Raw genomic sequence first — 21,399 nt, 5'->3', positions numbered from 1 at the left:
TAGAAACATGACATCATTCCCACACCCCTCACACATGATCTGCATTCCAGTCAAAGATTGCAAACAAGTGCACAGTTGCCATTAGTTTATTAGAAGTTGTTGACATCGAGGCTGTAAATGCCAGCAGGTTCCAGTTTGTGAAGATAACATGATGCTGTGAGATATAGCAAGACAGCTTGAATGCACTGAAAAGCTGGCCTTGAATCTCAGACTCCAAAGAGGCTCCACAGACACTGTTTTCAAACCTCTTCTTCATTTAGCATGCTACCATCAAGTTAGAGGAAACGGCAAGATTTACATCAACTTTACGACATCATGGACAATCTAGTTGAAAACCTCCTCTGTGTAATGCTGGAGTAGGTATTTGCGTATACCAGCTCGCACCTCGGAAACACTGACAGCCGGGTGCCATCTCATCACAGGTTTTCCATCCGGGCCAACCAGGAACTTTTCAAAGTTCCACTTGATGTCGCTGACTTTCAATGGATCCCAGAAAAGCCTGTTGGTGGGGTTACCAAAGTTGTCTGAGACCGGAGGACAGGAGCTCTATTGAGAGGCCGGAGTACATACAGGTAGGTGAGGAATGAATGGCATTCTTTATTGACAACAACAATTACCTCCGTTTTGTTTTGGTTCTGAAGGAAATTCTGGGTCATCCAGTTTTCAATTTGATGTAAATACTGACACAAATCGTTAACTGAACACCTGTCATCTGTATAGCTATGATAAACATCATTGGTCTTCTGAAGCATTTGACCGAATGGTAATATTTACAGACTGAACAACGGGGTCCAAGAACTGACCCTTGAGGCACCCCACGTCATGGTCATTTGATCAGATTTGAAAATCTTCACAAAATAACTCTTTTCCTCCAAGTCGGCCGTTCACCATTTTAGGACTGTTCCATTTAATCCCGTCGTCAATGTTTCCAGCCTTTTCAACAATATATTATGATCAACTGTATCAGACTGAGGTCCCATAAGACTAACACAAACAACTTCCCTTGCATCTGTGTTCAATCTTATGTCATTTCGTAGCTGTGCTGTTTCTGTGCTCTAATGTGGTCGGACACATGTTTTACATTTATTGAAGAGTCCCTTTGAGTTTAAAAAAAAAAAAAAAGAAGTGGCTGGGTTGATTAAAAATTACTTTCGGAAATCTTGGTTAAAAAAAGGGGAAGGTTTGAGATGGGGCTATAATTTGCTAACAGGGAAACATCAGGTGCTCTCTTTTTTTGAAGAAGAAGTGGTTAGACACCAACTACTTTAAGGGGTTTAGGAAGCTCGCCTGACTCAAGTGAGCAGTTGATTATTTGCTGCAAATTAGCAAAGATGCCACAATAGTCTGAAATAAGTCAGATGACACTGAGTCAAGACAGCTAGTTGATGGTTTCAGCTGCTGAACCAAGTCCATTATACTGTGTAGTTATTTATTTATTTATTTTTTTTGATTCTCTATCAAATTCTGACAAGGTAATGGAGTTATTCCTGGGTAGTTTTAAGTGTCATTTTGGGGATTTTGCTGGTTTCAAATTCATAACGCAGCAACTCAGTTGCTGGTTTGAACTGAGGTTTGACCTAATATGTTATACTTTCTCCAGGAACATAGCAGGCAAATTCATTCCAATTATCTGTTGAAAGAAGTTGTGGCGCTATTTAATTTGGAGGATTACCAGTTCATCAACCAGAGCAAATAGTGTGTGTTGTTGAGGTTCTTGCTAATAATTTCATTAAATTCTTGTCTAGCATTTACAAACTCTTAAAATGACGAATGCATTGTTTATACAAGTGTACTGAGAAACAAAGGGGTACATTTTCAGCAAGTTGCAAAAACCTACCTTGAGGAAGGTATACACCCCTTGCTCGTCTTTCCCATTCACATCACCTTTCTCAAACAGCAGAAAGTTTGGAACAAAGTCATTACCGGGTCTGACATGCCTGGAATTCAAACAGGAAAGCTTATCAGAGGTTAGTCTTTCAACACTTCATGAGCTGCACCTTGGAAGCTGGCCCGAATTCCCTCCTAGCTACAGTCTAGTACAGAGTCTGTGTCCTCCCTATAAGATGACTGATAGAATATGAGCTGGGAATTCTCCAGTGAAAGGGCACCAAAAGAATGACCGATTGTTAGCAAGCAGATTAAATAAAGCCTTGCTGACTGACAGGATTTAGAGTTACAGTGAACCTCGTTTATCACGGGGGTTAAATTCCTAAAAGAACCCGGGATAAGCGAAATGCATGAAGTAGTCAGTGTAACTTCCCCTAAAAGGTTTTCTTCCTAGTTTAGAAAGACTTGAGGAGTCGACCGATGTTGAACAGCCTCGACGGTCCACACGTCCATCGCTGATGAACACCATTTTTTGGTGAAAAACGATCACAAAAATATACAATTACACGATGTGCAACATACTTAAATGCATCTCAATACCACTAAACACAGACATGGCCCTCTAAACAGGAATTTAGAATTCTTGCCTATGCACCTCACTCTTATGTCTCTTTCCTCAAACTGATTTAACTCCTAATCAACATTCATCACTTCGTACCACTCAATGCAATCTTTAAATATAACAGCAGGGGGAACAATAACCTAAATAAATATGGAGTCTTTAGCAAATAACATATCCTGTCATTTCACTTGCCATCATGCAGAAAGTCACATTATTTAAATATTATCATGAACTTAGAATCACAACTTATAGTCAGGTTTAGTTTTCTTACAATTATTATCCAACTGTATTATAGAATGAAACCAAAGATCAAAACCTGTTTTTGTTGCAAACATAAATTTGGCAAGATGTACAGACACGAGGCGCGGAGACTGTTGACATTGGTCTACAGTCCCTTAGCCAATCGGGATGCAGAACACAATGCACTGTTTAAATGTAAAAAAAAAAAAAAAAGTGAAAGGTGAACCGTGTTATAGCGAGGTTTCACTGTATTGCAAACGGCACTAGAAGGGTCCAGATAAAATTCTCCCAGCACACTTAGCACTGCATAACCTGAGAGCTTACTTCAAAGCTGGCAGGATATCACGGTTATTCCCGGGTTCCTGTTTCCCAAATTGATTGCAAGGGAAGCCAAGAATAGTGAGTCCGTGAATATTCATCTCCTCCTGAAGTGCATTCAGCTCTGCACAAGACAGGAGATACATTCAGCACACTTAAAATATCACCCTTAATATATTCTATGCTTATATTTCATTTGTGTGTTTGGTCACTTACCAACGTACTGAAAGGTGTAACCTCAGTACGTTGCCACGTTGACAAAGAGGACAGTCTTTCCCGCGAAGTGACTGAAGTTAATCGAGCGACTGCCATTCAAAGGCTTGGCCTGGTATTGGTAGATGGTGCCATTTGCGGGTGGGTTGCACCACTGGGGGTAACACACACGTTAATTCTGATTGACGAAGGGCGTGCGGGGAGCAGAATAATTCTTTGCAGAAAAACACACAATTCACCATAAAAGAGACAAAATCTAACTTGTGCAGTATTTTTTCTGAAAAGTCAGATGCTGTTGGTGCTTAAAAGACTGTAAGATGAGAAATGGGAGAAAGGGGCCTTGAAAAAAAAAAGAAATAATGGCAATCACAATATTGAGTTGGGAGGAGACGGGGTCGCGATCAGATTATTTTTCAGAATTGTTAAACCCTACCGAGGGCGCTTGTTAATTAAGATGTGTTTGCAAAAATGCAATTCATCGCTCTTATATTGATATGTTTGGAGCAATTTTTTTCACATCCTTTGCATCCCTCTTTTGTTTTCCTACAGGCTCCCTGTCCATGTGCACACAGTGCCATCAGCTCCTGATCTGTCAAGCAATCGGCCTATTGGGCTGACTGATACTTTCTGCTTTTATCGCTTTAGTCTGATCGACTTCCCTTCGATCTCAAGTGGCCTGAAAACCTGACAAGAAAAATGTAATTCTGTTGAACTAAACCGCTGTCCAGCAGACGATACATTTTGACTCTATTTGTGAACAATGAATCACAAACAATTTGTGTTGAAGTGAAGACACATTGAAAGTACAGTACAGCATAGAGAAATGATTCTCAAACCGAGGTTCGGATGACCATTTGGCTTGGCTCTTAAAAGAGAACCACAGGTTGTTGCTTTACTTCCATTTTGTTTCGTACGATACATTATTACAATCTCAATCATTGCCTACCTGTGGAGTTGTCCTGTTGACTGGTCTTAGAACAGGTGTTACTTTTTCTGTCACTGTGGATCAATATTTATTTCAAGTTAATTTAAAGGAGAGTCTGCAAACATTCAGTCAATGTCGCTCCACAGCAAGGGGTGCCATTTGTAGGGTAGTTTAGTGCTTGTCGCTTTGCTCAACTGATATGAAAAAGGAACGAATCAGTTGATGCGTGAACTTGGTATCTTTTTATTTGGGCTGGGGGGGTTAATCTGGTGCGCTTTTAAAATTTTTCAATGTGCTTGCACAGCTGCACACCACTTCCATGCACCCCTAACTAGAGTGGTATTCTGCGTTACTTATTCATGGTACGCAAAGAAACATTGAATTAACTGTTCTAACTGTGCATAATGTTAGTGTTTTTTTTTTATCTCATAAAGTACCATTTTAAATACATTTTAGGTGTATTTAACTTTTGAGTGCAATACACTTGTAGTTAACAGGTTAACTGCTAGTGTATATAATCTGCTGTCAAGTAAAAGATATACTAAAGGACCAAGTATATATTGAAAAACAGCCAAATGTTCTGCCTGTAATTCATCTGAGACGTAACCCTTAAGGCAAGGGTCGGCAACCCAAAATGTTGAAAGAGCCATATTGGACCAAAATAAACAAAAAACAAATATGACTGGAGCCGCAAAAAATAAAAAACCTTATAGTGAAGGCAACACATGCTGTATGTATCTATATGAGCTATATTAGCCTGCTATCAACATGACTAAGTTGGCTAAAAATACACAACGAACATTCAGGATTAAAAGTTTTTTTTTTTTCCCTGCAGTTCATCCTGTAGAGGAGGGGTACCCAAACTTTTTGGACGGAAGATCTACTTCCTGCAATCGACTGCACATGCGCGCATATGCACACACGTACACACGCATGCCGTCATGAGCAACAGCCATAACGGCCGCTAAGAGGGCACGGGGTGCACTTTCGCAGCGTGCTAACTATCGTAGCTCACGTGTACAGTTTAAAAATGCTAGCTCACGTGTACCTTTTAAAAATGCTTCTCTTGGCCGCCCAGATTCCCATTCTTAGCAAGTACCCTCGGTGAATTGTACATGAAAGGCAGCTGTGGTTTGTTTTTTTTTTTTTTTTTTTTTACAACAGCCCCTTAACTGACATCCCACCCTGCTAATAGAAACGTGTGTCGCAGGCTAGGACGCAAATATTCGTTGACAAAATGTTGACATTTAATATTTATTCGACACATTTTTACAGCATCGAAAAACGTTAAAATGTTTGTGTCATGTTTGTCCTGTGACAGAAACCATATTAAACAAAAACATATATTTCCCTCCCATCTTTTTCCATTTTCAAACATTTTTGAATAAGCTCTAGGTAGCCACTGTGGGGCGCTAAAGAGCCGCATGTGGCTCGTGAGCCGCGTGTTGCCGATCCCCACAAAAAAAAAAAAAAACACGTTATTTTATTCATTACTTTTGAAAAAAATCATCAGCCAATTATTCAATTATTGGAATATTGACCCACCAAATATGAAAATCGACCTATGGGGAAAAATATAATTCCATATCGGTTTGTTCATATTCAAGTATTTAAGCACACCGTTTCTGTTCAAACCTTGCATAATGTTACCACGGCTTACTAAAATATTCCATGTACTTTTTAGGAATACAGCAGCTGCCTCGTTTATTTGTGAACATTTTAGCCTACGACTGTATGTCCTTTATTACAACGTTGATCACAATGGTGCTACTTGGAGACCTACGTATTTTTATTAGGTGGTACATTAACACATTAAAAAAAACATCGCTGGTACTGGGTGTTCAACAATTAAGAGTAATACTGATTATATTATGTTATTGTATTAGTAATACAGGGCGATAGTTTTCCTGGCCTGGACAAATGCTGGATTACAAAACCGCCACTTGACATTGCTGATTATCACGACGCACATCCTTTTAATTAGTACTGGAAATTCGCCCAAACTACAAATCCGTGTTATAAAGTGTCTTACTAATGCAAAATTTAGACAGTAGGTACCTGAGTGAGAGGAGTTCCTTCGGCGTTGCAAGGCCATGGCGGATTAAGCAGCAGCAAAAGCAACAATGGAGACGGCAGCTGCCACATCACGTCCACCTGCACACTGGGGAAATGTCAGCGTTTCTCTTTGCTCTTCGGAAGGAGAGAGAGACAGAGACGTAATGGTTTGAGGACGCCCTTTAATGACGCCATTGACTACAAGGAGGCGCAAATACATCAGTTATTATTTGGATCAGACTACAGTTATTAATGAACATATACACTATGCTTTACCATGTTATTAATGTTTTCCCTACGCAAGTTTTGATTTAAATTGCCTTATCAATGCTGCGCCAATAAACAAAGTACCGTAAAAGTACATAAAAAAGTTTTGAGGAAGAACCTGAAACTGAGCACTGATGAAGTTAATTTGACTATCTTTAAATTTATGAATGCACAGGGTTTTAGAGTTTAAGTCGTTTTTGAACAACTTGCTGTTCTCTGAATAACAAAATTTACGTGTAAGTTTATTTTCTCCAATAGCAATTCTAATTGAACCGGGACACGTATTGGTCGATCCATGCATGAAACACTTGTGAATTATCTTGTTCGGCTCCTTGTTAGAGAACACCGAGTTGTCAACTCAAGTCACATTTATTTAAACAGCCCTCGATAACAAACAGTTTCAAAAGGCTATTACTGATATTGTGAAAGTCATCAAATGTATAGAAATAAAAATAGTAAAAGTATTGGTCAAAATAGAAGTAACGATTCAACAGCTTTCCTTAAGTACAAGTAGACGTAACAGACTCGGTAGAAGGCGTCTTTGGTGTTGTTGTCGGCATCCAAGGTGGGGGCATAGGCACTGATCAAAGTAGCAAAGCGTCCTTTCACCAGGGGAATACGCCAGGTCATAAGCCGCTCACTGATGCCTTGGGGGGACTCAGGAATGTTGACGAGTAGTTTGCTTCTTACAGCAAAGCCAACTCCGTGGAGTCTGCGTTCATCCTCCGGGAGACCCTTCCAGAAGAAGGTGTAGCCTTCACCAACCTCTGTGAGTGAGTCCTCACCAGAGAACCGAGTCTCACTAAGTGCCGCAATATCTATGTTGTACCTCTTCAGCTCATGTGCAATGAGGGCAGTCCGTCTTCGAGGTCTCTCTATCCCGTCTCGAACATCGAGGAGGGTGCGGACATTCCAGGTAGCCAGATTCATAGTCCTGGGTTTCGTTTTATTTTTGCGTTTTCGACCGCATAGTAGGGATGCCTTGGTGGCTGCGGTAGGCCACCCGGGTGTGGGGGGAACAAGCAATGTTTGGGTCACCTTTTCTAGACCCTTCCCCTGTAAGGGGTGGGCAGTGCGGACCCTAAATAGGTCTGCCCAGACGCACAGGATGCTGCCGAAGGAGGATGTTGTCCCATCCCATCTTCACGACGACCATCATGCCTGCGCCGCCTCTGTGCAGGATTCAAGCTAGAAGCTTCCAGTCACATCCTTGACCTGCCCCCGTTACTTTTGTCCCATCGCCAGAGGACTTCTATGGTGGAAGCTGAAGCCTGCGCTGCTAATGGATTTAGTGTGAGGGGCGGGGCGCGCAATTCCTCCCCCCACAGTCTTGGCCACACACACCTTATTCCAGTGGCAGGAGAAAAGACTCGAGACGACCTTCAAGTGAGTGCGGTTGCAGGGGACTGCCAGAAATCCAGTCTGTCGGGAACCTGCCCAGTGTGAATCCCCGGAACACAGATTTTTCGTTAGGGGTTTACTCCCGTAGCCATACGCCCCCCCGGGCTTACCCACATGGCAATGGGGCAGTGGATGGTGAGGTGCCAGGGCGTGTCCACACTGTAGTGGGCCTGCACACCTCACCTCTAGGGTCCACTGCTGCTCCGAGATCCCCTACTGGTTTAGCCTGGCCTCGCAGGAGGCCAGTTACCGTGCGATGCCACGAGGAGGCACAATAGGAGTCTTGGTGAAGGAGAGGCTATGTACTGACCTCGGAAGACTTACACACTCGGCTTCCTTTACCCAAACTGGGTTGGTCAGCGGCAGGAACTAAGGGAGGGAAGTTACATGCATCCCTACATGCAACGTCTCACTAGCATGCTGCACTAGACGCATCACTACCACCCTACGAGCTAGGCCCGCAACACACCGGTCAAAATAGAAGTAACGATTCAACAGCTTTCCTTAAGTACAAGTAAAAAGCACAGACTCGGAAATGTACAGTGGTGTGAAAAAGTGTTTGGCCGCCCCACCCCCTTCATCTTTTTGCATGTTTGTCACACTTATGTGTTTCAGATCATCAAACAAATTTAAATAGTCGTCAAAGATAACACAAGTAAACACAAAATGCAGTTGGTCAAAATAGAAGTAACGATTCAACAGCTTTCCTTAAGTACAAGTAAAAAGCACAGACTCGGAAATGTACAGTGGTGTGAAAAAGTGTTTGGCCGCCCCACCCCCTTCATCTTTTTGCATGTTTGTCACACTTATGTGTTTCAGATCATCAAACAAATTTAAATAGTCGTCAAAGATAACACAAGTAAACACAAAATGCAGTATTGAAATCAAAGTTTTTATTATTAAAGGGAAAACAAAATCCAAACCGACATGGCCCTGTGTGGAAAAAGCGTTTGCCCCCTAGACCTAATAACTGGTTGGACCAGCCTTAGCAGCAATAACTGCAATCAAGCGTTTGCGATAACTTGCAAGGAGTCTTTCACAGCGCTGTGGGGGAATTTTATCCCACTCATATTTACAGAATTGTTGTAATTCAGCCACATTGGAGCGTTTTCGAGCATGAACCGCCTTTCTAAGGTCATGCCACAACATCTCAATAGGATTTGGATCAGGACTTTGACTAGGCCTCTCCAAAGTCTTCATTTTGTTTTTCGTCAGCCATTCTGAGGTGGACTTGCTGGTGTGTTTTGGATCATTGTCCTGCTGCAGAACCCAAGTTCACTTTAGCTTGAGGTCATGAACAGATGGCTTGACATTCTCTTTCAGGATATTTTGGTTAGACAGTAGAATTCATGGTTCCATTTATCACAGCAAGTCTTCCAGGTCCTGAAGTAGAAAAACGGCCCCAGACAATCACACTACCACAACCATATTTTACTGTTGCTATGATGTTCTTTTTCTGAAATGTGGTGTTACTCTTACGCCAGATGTAACGGCACACACACGTTCCGAAAAGTTCACCTTTTGTCTCGTCAGTCCACAGACTATTTTCCCAAAAGTCTCAGGGATCATCAAGATGTTTAATACTTTTGCTTTTTGGTCTATTGATATAGATCTGAGCAGCATTTGCAGTGTTATGTTACACATATGTGACTCTAGTTGCCTATTTGTAGATTCTCATTCCACATTTAGATAAGATAAGATAAGAAAACCTTTATTCGTCTCGCAATGGAGAAATTCCCAATTCACAGCAGCAAATTTATTCCTTGTAGTTACAGATACGAATTGTTTTTACATATTTGTGGACTGAGAAACGCTTTTGTAATTTTTTCTACAACAATGGCTCCATATTTTTGCATTTATGAAATGTATTATTATTATTATTATTATAATTATTATTATTATTATTATTATTATTATTATTATTATTATTATTATTATTATTTCCTGCCCTAATTATTTGTGAAAGTGGGTTTAATTCCAGCATTGACCACAAGAGGTCAACATGGAGCTCAGGTTTGGCTTCCAGAATACAGTAGCCGACCAGCCGTGACAAGCACAGAGATGGCGTCGCTTCTGCAACCAGACAGAGTCGTCTATTTGGTTCGTGGAGAGAAAAAGATCCGGGCTCCTCTATCCCAGCTGTATTATTGTCGTTATTGCAGTGAGCTACGATCCTTAGAATGTGTATCTCACGAGGTACGTTATCTGTTTTTCTCCATTGGTTTTGACGCTGTAGCATTGTAGCTTTTTCCCCTCTTTTGGCTACTGTGTCTTTAGCCGGCTTGCTAACAGGTCTGACTGATAGGTGGGGTCATTGGGTGCTGTCTCGTGTATGGATTGGCTTCGCATCCTGCCAGTCGGGCAGTGTCAAACAGTCCCTTCATTTCACTGGCTGTTTGTGTGCGGTTTAACTTCCGCTTATGTTCCTAGCGCTCGCTTCGATGGGCGTTTTAAGCTAATTAGCCTTGCGTTTGCTAACTGTTAATCGTTGATGAGTTGATTCAATACCGTGACACAAACGTTGCAGTAAACATTAATTGTATTTTATCCTACACCCAGGTGCTATTCCATTTGTCAGCGAAACTTGTTAATTTCGGCACCAATAACGAACACCACACCCAGAAACGCCAAAATTCAGCTTCCCTAAACTTAAGAATTTCTTAATTAACTTTTGTTTTCACCGGCTTGATATCTTTGCGATTTTTATGACAAAATTCCAAAATATGCATGAGTATATGTAGATATAGTACATGATTGATCTCGTTGTTCTCTAATTGATAAGCTTTTGCCACATCATCAGTAATGCGTTTGACTTGTCTTCCACAATAACGTTGTCCAAGGTTGTCAACATACTGTACAAATAACTGGACCTTCATTTCTACCCCCCAACCACTCACTGATCAGGTGGACTCCCATTATTGCCCAAGCTGCTTGGAAAACATGCCATCTGCAGAAGCTAAACTAAAAAAGAACAGGTGAAGTTAATTTGACCTTGATCTACATATCTCCAAAGTAGATATCACAAGTGGTCTTTTTGTAATACTCAGTTGATTTGCTTTCCTCCACTATTGGTGTTGCAGGTGTGCCAACTGTTTTGACTGCCCATGTTGCATGCACACCCTGTCGACTCGGGCCACCAACATCCCGGCTCCTCTTCCCGATGACCCCACCAAGACGGCTATGAAAAAGGCGTACTACCTGGCCTGTGGCTTCTGCCGGTGGACCTCCAGGGATGTAGGAATGGCTGACAAGTCAGTGGGTGGGTGCCGATCTGTTATATATGGTACATGTGACTATGCCCATGTTGAAAGATGATTTCTTCTAATTCTGTTTTTGTTCATTGCAGCCAGCGGTGGGTGGCAGGAGCCTGACAACTGTCATAATCAACGGGTATGGCCCCCACCCCCCTTCCCTGTTGGCAGTCATTTACATTGCCTTGGGTTGATCACATGTTTTGATGTGCTGAATAGATGTCTCTGACAGGATCCTTGGAACAGTCAGCAGCTCATAAGTGTATCTTTGTTCAGTAGAACATGTGTGGTTCAGCACAATCTGCTGTATGATGAAATCAAAAAATACTCAGCCTTTCAAATGTGACGAACATAGCTTATAAGAGTGAAAAAAGGGAATTGCTCAAGGCTCTTATGTGTGAGTGGTAGCAGTGTGTGTCCTATAGGGCTCTTTTTTAATACATTTTGAAATATAGTTCCTTTAGACATGTCAGAGATGATTGGACAATTTCCCACATTGAAATACTTTGGAGTATTACTTTTTCAAATTTTAAGACTTTGTAATACTTCACACTACTTCTTGACGTATTTTCAGGCATTGTGGTGAAATTTTTATTTGAAGTCCGAATAGAGTGGCTTTAGGGTTGCTTCGCTTTAGATTAGTTCCACTGTAGCTCTTACAAACACCAACGAATCTTGATATTGGACATTTTAATTAAAATGGCTGTCATGACCCATTGACTGACTGTATATACTGTACTTGGCATCCAAGAACATGTCATTTTCGTAACTGAACATTAAAAAAAGTCCTCGATGTGAATTTCTCTTTGCCTCAGATCAACAAGCTGATGGAGTATTACCAGCAGCTGGCTCACAGAGAGAAGCAGGAGCGAGATAGGAAGAAGCTGGCCAGGAGACGACAGTGCACGCCTCTGGCTTTCTCGGTACTCACTTTCCACTGTGACAAACAAAAAGCCATTTGAACATTACATTTTTAGAAATGTCACAGATAAATGTTCTTGTGACAAGAAGGAAGGAAATTGATTTCACACATGGGCCAAAAATATGACTTAGACCATTATTTTACAGTTACAGGGTGACAATATACAAAAAGTCTTAATAGCAAGTATTTCGTGACAGCAGCCTCACATTTTGTTCCATACAGTGCTGAACAAATTTTTTGGATGACCATCCAATGTACTATTTTATATTACAGTGCCCAAAATTAGGAACAAAATAATTTTTCGATGTTTCTCTGATAGTTATTATACCAGTAGGTAGATGCGCTACAGCTAAAATTGTATCATTTAAATGATTTGGTTCTCCATTAATTTTCTAATGTACACTGAAAAAACATAATAATACAAAAGTGAATAGCACATTATTTCTCATTTTAGATGTCAAATGAAAAAAATATCTATCTTTCGTAGTTGAATTTGCTTGATTCGTTTCTGACTGCCCAGTCTGCTGTGCCAAATTTGGGTATTAAAAGGTGAATTCAGTTAGGTGTTTGTCATTGTGAAACTTGGAGAGCTCACTGAAATCGGAAGAATCCTCATTAGAGCAGGTGATGATGCTGAATGGTCTCTTCGTTTTTGACGGATGCCCTAAAATTTGTGAAGCACTTTTGTTGTATATGACACAGTGTCTCAGAACCATTCACACAATGTTATGCATAACCAAGTTAACTTTTCTCTCATATACACCCACAATCAGTTTGCCTCTATGCTGAAATTGTGATGTCCTCCATGCTTTTTTTTCTTAAACAGAAGTTGCACTGTTTATTGCTGTTGCACGTCCACTGATGTTTGCCCAACCTCTTCATGCATCTTTATTCTCTCCCTTTTCCTTTGCTAATGCACCCCGGTATTTTATTTTTGACCCCTACCAGCAACACACAATTCATGTGGTGGTGAGTTGTATTTGCCTATTTGCAGTTTAGTATGCAATGCTGATTTCTCATTAGTTAGTGTGTGACCTCACAGATCACATGAATGCCCCTGTAGTGAAATCATAGCCACACAGTGGAGCCTTTTTGTGAAGGTTAGCAGGGGAGAAGAGACATTTTAGTGTGAAATGAAACGTAATGTTGAAAACAAAAATATCAAAATTCCAACAACCTATTCAGACAGATATATATTGTGTTACCTATTTCACAACGCTTCACTCACAGTTACTACACAAGTCATTTTACTCCCTATTTAATTTTTTTTGCCATGTCCAAATCTACTATGATCTTCATGGAGGTTCATTGAATTTCCTGACAATTGCATAGCACTCTTGTTTGATTGTTTTTGAGTGTTGCAACACCCAAAATGCTTTTTTCATTGCTAGTGGATTTCAAAAAGCAAAACATTAAACTGACGTTAAGATCGAGCTTTTTATTTACTTACTTATTTATTTATTTATTTATTTATTGTCAGTAGGTTACAAAATGCTGGAAAAATTTTAGCGCCCTGTTCAACTCCAAAAAAATATCTGCACAACACAAAATTTCAGCGTTAATTCTCTCCTGCTATCCTCGGCAAAAAGGTTTTTGTCTCATCATATAAATTCGTTGCTTCTGAGTCCCTCCGTTAAAAGTAGCCTGTACAGGGAAGAAAAAAGTAGCTGTAGAATAAGAAGCCTTACTTGTGCTGAATACACCAAATATATGATCTTGTTCTTCCTCGGTCATGCAGGAAAAGTATGGCCTTGGAACACGACTGCAGCGGCAGAGGTCTGGAATGCCCATTTCCACTCTGGCGGGGCTTTCGTGAGTTACATTTTGCATTATACCCTAAACTAAACATTTTTTTTGGGGGGGGGGGTATTAAAATGAAGGATTGTAAGGCATCGTGGATACTTTTGTCTTACTGGTAAAAGGGAAATTCATTATAAGGAAATATGTATACCACATGCCCAAAGCCTGCTGGAATAGACTCCATCACCCGTGACCCTAATGATTGAAAAGGGTTGGATGGATTGGACTCTTGATTGCTGGACATGTTTCTTTGCAGCCTTAAAGAGGGGGAGGACCAGCGGGAGATCACCATTGAGCCTGCTCAGGCTTTTGATGAGGTAGAGCCTCTGCCAGAAGATTGCTACACGAGGCCCGTCTGCTTGCCAGAAGGTAAAGCTTTCCACTCTTTACTGTTTGGACACTTCTGTGATGGGTTTGTTGCACTAATTGGAACCAACAGTTATGCAAGACTGGGCCGTTCTTGTATTAATCAAATACAAAATAAAATAAAAAAAAAAAAGATGATTATTCCTACACGCTGCAAGTCATCTGGGTTTGAGTGGAAGATTGGGGATTTTTCAGATCAATGAAGACCGCAATCAGAGCCTGTAAGCACGCTTCCAAAGCACACGAACGTGGTTGAGAAGGAAAAAAGGTTTCATGTTTCAATGAATCAGCAGAGTCCTGATCTCTATCCCATAGAAAACCCCTGGACAAAGCGAATATCTGCCATGTGTGTAAGAAATCAGGCAAGCGTTCAAGTGCTTCACTGCAAGTAAAGGTTAGGGATAAAATATCGTTTGACAGGTGCAAGAAGCTTAAGATGTGCTTTCAAGAAAGTTTGCTGGCAGTCGTCCTTATTAAATGGTTAGCTGCAAAATATTAACATGTATTATTATTATTAAAGAAGGTCACCTATATTCCTGTCCAAGGATCTGAATACATACAATCAGTTAATTAGTTTTATCAATTACGGTTGTGCACAACTCAGATTCATAATACGGTGATGATATGTTTCCCAAACCGAAGGCAAGGCACCCATCTTACATGAGAAAAACCTGCTGGCACACCACTCAACAAAGGTGTCACCAAAAGTATAAATACTCAAATAATGATTTTGTCTCCATTTACTCGCAAACTTACTCACTCAGTGGGAAATCTGGGCTTTTTTAATTGAACACAAATCTGATGTATTCATAGGAAGTCATGAGATGTCATGAGGCTTCGTTTGTTGTATTAAGGGCAGCAGATGGATACACAGGTTTATTGTACCTTCTGCCGTCTAATGGAGCAGCATTAAATTGTTCTGCATTGTTCACTATAGGTCACTGGCGTAGTGAGTGTTTATCATTAATAAATACATTTCCAACAGATTGAATCCAATAGGTTGCCACCGCATCCTCGTAGGGGGTCACTGTACTATATAGGGATGATCATACAACTTTGTTTCAGACCGATATCCATACCAAGTACTGATACCATGAGTACTTTCGATACATAACATTTCAAATTAACAAATTAAGTCTTTCTTTCTGACGCGCATGATTATTCGCCAATGTGTCAAACGGCTGCATTGTAGCACTCGCTACTGCCAGGGAGGACTTACTCCATGTCAGATTTATTTTTTGCCTGAAGTATTGATGGCTGGTATCGGTGTCCTTCATGAGTAAACAATACCTTGAAATAAGACCGGTATCAGGAAGACCGATGCTGGTATCAATACTCGCCTGTCCCGAGTATAATACCCAACCCTCCCCCCCGGAAAAAAAAAAAAGTACAAATAATGGTGGCCAGAACTGTGTATACACACACACACACACACACACACACACACCTAATAGGTTGATTCATATTTCATAATTTGAAGGTTTTTTTCTCTTTGTAGTGACCCGGCTGCGCCAGCGCCTCCTGCAGCCGGACTTCCAGCCCGCAGGAGCCTCGCAGCTGCACCCGCGGCACAAACACCTCCTAATGAAGCGCTCGCTGCGCTGCAGGGTCTGTCAGCGACACGCCGATTCAATAATATAGATGACATGTTTTGATAGATTTGAATTTCATGCGGATGTTCTTGTTCGTTTTTCTTCCCCTCAGAAATGCGAGCACAATCTGAGCAAGCCGGAATTCAATCCAACTTCAATCAAGTTTAAAATTCAACTGGTGGCTGTGTGAGTGGCGAGCATCGCACATACACATTGAACATGCATTCAGTAGTCGGTCGCACCGTTTAGGTACACCTGCCCCAACTTCTGAGATTCAGTGAACAAGTTGTCCTATTTATACTTGTTTGTGTGCAGCAGTGAAGATCTTTCAGTGTCATTGCAGCATGCTCTACTGCAACGATTTGGGCAAACATTAAGAATATAAATTCAAGTTATCGATTTTTAGTATGTAATCAGAAATTACCAGTGCTTTTCTTTGTTGCTTCTTTGGCTATGGTGATTTAATGTCCTTGAGAAATGCTCTTATTTGCAGTTTTCCCCAGGGCTGTTTATTTTATATTGCTTTCTACTACTGTTTGTAGCGTTTGTAGTTTTCCATTTTGCACATGAAATGAAAAGTCTTTTTGTGATTTTGGCAATTGTTTTTATAATGAACTATACATCTAATTCTACCTTCTGTAGGAGTTACATCCCCGAAGTTCGAATTATGTCCATTCCCAATCTGCGCTACATGAAGGTGAGCCTGTCTAATTAGATGTTGGAAAAGGTATCAACATTTAATGTGCTGTACTCATTTATTCTTTCTGTCCATACTTTGATGGGTGGCAGCTGCCAAGTGGCTAGCCCGTATGCCTCGCATGCATGGGTCACATAGTGTGGCTGTAAGAAAGGATGTTTGTTTACATGTGCCCTGTGATCAATTGGTGTACCCCGCCTCCCTCCGAAAGGGCACTGGGATACGCGCCAGTGCACCAGCAATCTTAATCAGGTCAAGTGGTTGAGAAAATGGATGGATGTGTACATTTCTACATGTTGTAATGCAACAAACCATCTTATTCTAATGTTTACAAAATGCCTCCAACACAAATGTTCATGAAATCGCCAGGGAAACCGTGGCTGGTTCCATGGAGTAGCAGCGATGTCAGCTGAACGCTTTGCTCTCTTATCACTGTAGGAGAGCCAAGTGCTGCTGACTTTGACCAACCCAGTGGAGAACGTCACCCACGTCACGCTGGTTTCTTGTGATGAGGAAGATCCTGATGACAACAGCACTGCGGAGGTAGTACAGCCGTCCCTGCCCTCAAATCCTCTTTGTCACACATTTAAATAGTGACTGTTTATTTGAATATCATGAGTTCCTGCAAAAATGCAAAATGGCCTCCCGTTTGTTTTTGAAGCGCTTGTTAAAGATACATGATTAAGGGTCCAATCTTAATTAAGACCAGGGAAACACATCGAAATACAACAATCAACAGTGATTAACTGACATGTTTTTGCGGGCATGTGTTAATTTGCCTTATTCATCCAGCGGCTGAAGTGAATTACTGTACTCACACCGACATCAGCAGTCAGCAGCACTTTTGGAAAATGCCGCAGGGGAAGACTACCTGGCCAAGTGAGCAACTGTGGAACGGAAAAATACTTCTTTGGCTTTCATGGACGTTTTGGGATTGTATTTGCTCGGCTAATCCAAACATTCATATGTCTTGGAAATTTAGGGATTTCCGATCTCACCTCTGTGCTTTGTTTGTAATGCATGTGTTTTCTTCGACTAACAGACCAGGGGTGCCATTGAAATTAGGTGTATCCGAAGTTCCAAGTCCCTCTGGCATTGATGTAACAAATATACACTTACCTTCCTATAATAGCGGTGGATGCTAGTGGAAGCGAGGAAAATAGCATAAGATTTCGTCAATCAATGTATTCTGTTTTCAGTTACATTTTCCAGTGTCCCATTTTGATTGGAATTGGGTTTCGACGGTATGTTTAAAAGAAAAAACACATTTGTAGCTTTGAAAAGTGCTTTGAATTGCAGCAAGTGCTGCCATCTTTTTCTTGGCCATCTGGACCTGGCAGTGTTTCTCTCATAGGGGAGTCAGATCCAGTTTGAGTTCCATTTGTCAGCCGTCATAGGACCATTTGATCAGCGATGCGATTCCATTCGACTACAGTCGGCTGAGCCCCACATGTTGCCGGCGGCCGCTCCAAAGCTTGGCCCGGCCCAGCCCACTGCGACAGCCTGTTTGTCTTGGCCCCTTTTAATGATGAAGTCACAGGCTGTGACTAGATTAGTCAGAGCTCCTGGCCAAACCAAAAGCTTGACCCATTTCGAGACGCATTGCGGCTAAAGTGAGTGTGCAGTTGTCTTTCTGCTTCATTTGATATTCAAACACCTGGAGGGCCTTGTGCTCGACTGCTTACATTGACCAGCTCTTCCGAAAATAAAGGGTAAGGGGGCGGGGGGTGGCTTGGCTCACCTCTAGGTGTGACATGATTTCGCTGACCCGTGCAGTCTACTAATTTGCTCATGACTCAATGAGTCAAATGTTCATTTTGCACATTCTATGCCGGGAGGCGACACGGCAACATCAGTCATGTCATGAACTTGCAGACCCCGGTCAGGGTCCAGGTTGGGATGTGATTTTTTTTGACAATTATTATGAATTCATTGTGGGATCATACACCTCAAAAGGGAAATAATTGTCAAACAACTATCAGTAAGCTTTAATGATTCACACATGATTATAAACAACCGAACTCTCGATGGTGACGGAGGAGAGGTAAAACTGAAGGACCACATGCCTCGCATTCTTTAATATTAACTGTCACACAAGTATAAGGAGGAAGAGTTGAATTCAAATCAAATGGACAGCGTCAATGTCCTTTCTTCACATAATGGCCGTTCAATATACAGTACAGTACAGAGCAAAATACTGACAAATGCTGGCCAAAAGTGCTTGGACACTGAAAGTGCGTCAACTTCACTTTGCCTCGCAGTAACTTCTCAAACATTTTTTTCTTCTCGTTTCCCTTCCCTCCGTCGTCTCGTTTCAAACTAAGCGGAGCAAAAAGTCAAAGGAAAAAGCAAGACAGAATTAGTCATGTGGTGTCGGCTGAAAATAGCTCGATGGAGGTGCTTTTCGCTCCTTGTTTGAAGACAACAAATGGTGCGGCAAACATGAGTTGAATACACACACAGCCCACGTCTGCTGATGTAGACTGAGCGCTTGCCTAATATGCTGACGTCACATATGATCACGGTGAGAACATCAAAAACGGTTCCAACTTTGGGGGAGATAATTTATTTTCTATACAGGAACAGGAGGCAGGAAGTGAAAATACAGACCACCGCACAGTCTCTGTTGGTTGGGGCGAAGGGAAATTGGAAGGAAAGATGAGAGTCTTGCTTTCTGTTGAAATCTATCTCAGTCGGGGGGTAATTAAACCAAGAAGGTGAAGTGCGCCGGTTTGAAAAAGGGAAGTGCGTTTCTTCTTCACACTGTGACTGTAACAAAAGGTGATTAAATCAGGTCGCCGTGGCATGGTGGCCTCTAGAATAAGTCAGATTTTCCTCCTCGGTGCTCAATTAAACAAGCCCAGGTTTCCCAACAAAATAAATTGAAAGAAGATTGTCATTAGGTCTTTATTTTTTTTGGGCAGGGGGGTATGAGTGCTATGAGGTTTTTTCTTTTGTAAAATGGGTGCCTTGGCTCAAACACGCTCGACGGTGCAATTAACCTGAGTTGCTATTCTTGCAACAGAATAATAGATTTGCATTTAACTAAAAATGGTCTAGACTTCAGTTACATTTGTGAGTCAGTTGAGTCAATATCATAATTAATAATTTAAAGATGAGGCTCCCGGGTGACCTCATGCAAGAGGTGAGGATTGAGCATTTGGCTGACGTTTGTTTTGAAGGTCATCGTGCCGCGCAAGGAGCTGGTGTTGGCAGGAAAGGATGCTGCCGCTGAGTATGATGAATTGGCCGAACCTCAAGACTTCCAGGATGACCCGGAGTAAGTGTCTCACTCGTGCATTTCCAGAGAATTCCAACTGCGACTCAGCTTTACCCCTCTTCTGGTCTCTTCCCCAGTGTTGTTGCCTTCAGGAAATCCAACAAGATTGGTTTCTTCATCAAAGTGATCCCCCGCAAAGAGGACGACGCTGATGTCACTGCTTCATTTAAGATCCGACACGACTTCCGGGACCTCGCCGCTCCCGTCAGGCCGAGCGAGGAGGGTGCCGACGACACCGCCAAGACAATTTGGTTGACGCACCACGTCGAGCTGAGGCTGGGGCCACTTGTCCCCTGAATGCCCACAAACAGGGTTGCCTTCCAAAACTAATATTTCAAACTATTTCTTATTGCGCTTAATGAGGGTTGCAAATTGGCGCCAAATAAATTTCTGGTCAGTTTCCATCGGTCGATGTGGAATTGTGGAATAAAGTTTGCAAAGAATGAATGAGAATTGACTTTCCACTTCAGTTGAGCGGCCGCCTATCTGAAGCTTGTGTGTTATTAAAATTTTTGGTCACAACAAGGCAAAAAAACAACCCCCCCCCCCCCCCGAAAAATAAATAAAATAAAAATCCTACCAAGCGACAGCCCACAATTTATACTAAATTTGGTCTTGTATGGTGTTATATTTGGATTATGGTAAAATAATGTATATTTTCCCAACTACATTTAAATTCCCTGCAAAGAATCAACCTACAACTTGCTGAATTCCCATTTATTCCTATAAATTCCCACAGAAAGTCTCCAACTTTGAAAATTCACATTTGTAAACCCACCGTTGACTCAGTTTTGGTTTATTTTGCAGTTTTGGCCTTTGTTGCATTATCAGCTGCAGTTAATCTTACATTACGAGATAAGTACAAATAAAGCATCATGTCCAGCTTGACTTCACAACTAGTCCTGGACTATAAAATGTCAATATAATTGAAGACTCGTAGTTGATTGTGCCCTCTTCGCTGCTGCATTATTTTTCCCACCTCCTTTCCCCTTTTGAGTATCTATTTTGTATCAAGTTAAAAGCAACCGTTTGTCCTGAAGGTGTTTGCAGTATGATGAAATGCATAAAACAGCAGCAGCACGAATTTACTTGAAACTTGGCCGCAGAAAAGATGAGCAGAAGAAGAGATTGAATCAGAACAATCCATAACACTGCTCTCTCTTACACAAACACACACATGCGCGTGCCTGTAGCTTCCTCAGACAGTTGCGTTGCACTAACCCGCATGGATCATCTAGAATAAATATTACAACTGTCATTGCACACATACTGCTGTACTCTGCTTTGTTCTTTGGCAAATAGAGAGCTAACTGTTGAAACTACGAAAAGCTCTGTACTTGACAGTACGACTTGTCTTTTGGAGCTATGCTTTTTGATTTGTCTTAGTGTTGTAAGCTGCTGTCACTTTCGGTTCCATCTGTACCCTTGGTAAAATGAAGAGTAAAAATAAACGAGTTCTTCTGTATTGCCTAATAAAATAACATCCTGCAAGAAACGGTTTGGGTGTATTGAGTATTCTGTGAATTGGCTTCTACTAAGCTTGCACACATATATATGTATGTGTGTGTGTGTGCACGCGCGCGTGTGCGTGCGCGCGTATGGATGTATGTATATATATATATA

The 21,399-nt window shown here is 41.5% G+C and overlaps 2 protein-coding genes across 3 annotated transcripts; one reads left to right on the top strand and one right to left on the bottom strand.

Annotated features, from left to right (window-relative positions):
• Nucleotides 1-70: 70 nt before the first annotated feature.
• On the bottom strand, nucleotides 71-6,348 carry gpx3 (glutathione peroxidase 3). Its single transcript, XM_019869673.1, has 5 exons — nucleotides 6,204-6,348; nucleotides 3,224-3,374; nucleotides 3,014-3,131; nucleotides 1,838-1,937; nucleotides 71-546 (listed from the first exon to the last, which is right to left on the bottom strand). Exons 1-5 carry the CDS (start codon nucleotides 6,288-6,290, stop codon nucleotides 325-327), a joined length of 678 nt encoding a protein of 225 aa, XP_019725232.1. The 5' UTR covers nucleotides 6,291-6,348; the 3' UTR covers nucleotides 71-324.
• Nucleotides 6,349-9,888: 3,540 nt separating this feature from the next.
• Nucleotides 9,889-21,274, top strand: dctn4 (dynactin 4). Of its 2 annotated transcripts, XM_019870049.1 has the most exons (14): nucleotides 9,889-10,064; nucleotides 10,773-10,843; nucleotides 10,949-11,127; nucleotides 11,215-11,258; nucleotides 11,935-12,042; nucleotides 12,990-13,010; nucleotides 13,780-13,853; nucleotides 14,098-14,210; nucleotides 15,706-15,815; nucleotides 15,912-15,985; nucleotides 16,442-16,496; nucleotides 16,935-17,039; nucleotides 19,679-19,776; nucleotides 19,854-21,274. In XM_019870049.1, the coding sequence occupies exons 1-14, from the start codon at nucleotides 9,930-9,932 to the stop codon at nucleotides 20,071-20,073; spliced, it is 1,407 nt and encodes a 468-aa protein (XP_019725608.1). In that variant the 5' UTR covers nucleotides 9,889-9,929; the 3' UTR covers nucleotides 20,074-21,274. The 2 variants fall into 2 exon arrangements, with proteins under 2 accessions (XP_019725608.1, XP_019725609.1); XM_019870050.1 differs by lacking the exon at nucleotides 12,990-13,010 and having other exon boundaries at nucleotides 9,890-10,064.
• The last annotated feature ends 125 nt before the right edge of the window (nucleotides 21,275-21,399 follow it).

Source organism: Hippocampus comes, unplaced genomic scaffold, assembly GCF_001891065.2.
Source record: "Hippocampus comes isolate QL1 unplaced genomic scaffold, H_comes_QL1_v1.1 scaffold9, whole genome shotgun sequence".
Lineage (NCBI taxonomy): Eukaryota > Metazoa > Chordata > Actinopteri > Syngnathiformes > Syngnathidae > Hippocampus > Hippocampus comes.
This window is presented reverse-complemented; position numbering and strand designations above follow the sequence as displayed.

Coding starts and splice junctions, on each gene's coding strand:
- dctn4 (XM_019870049.1), top strand. CDS start 9,930: ATGGCGTCGCTTCTGCAACCAGACAGAGTCGTCTATTTGGTTCGTGGA. Junction 10,065..10,772: donor TAGAATGTGTATCTCACGAG/GTACGTTATCTG, acceptor CTCACTGATCAG/GTGGACTCCCATTATTGCCC. Junction 13,011..13,779: donor AACACACAATTCATGTGGTG/GTGAGTTGTATT, acceptor TCGGTCATGCAG/GAAAAGTATGGCCTTGGAAC.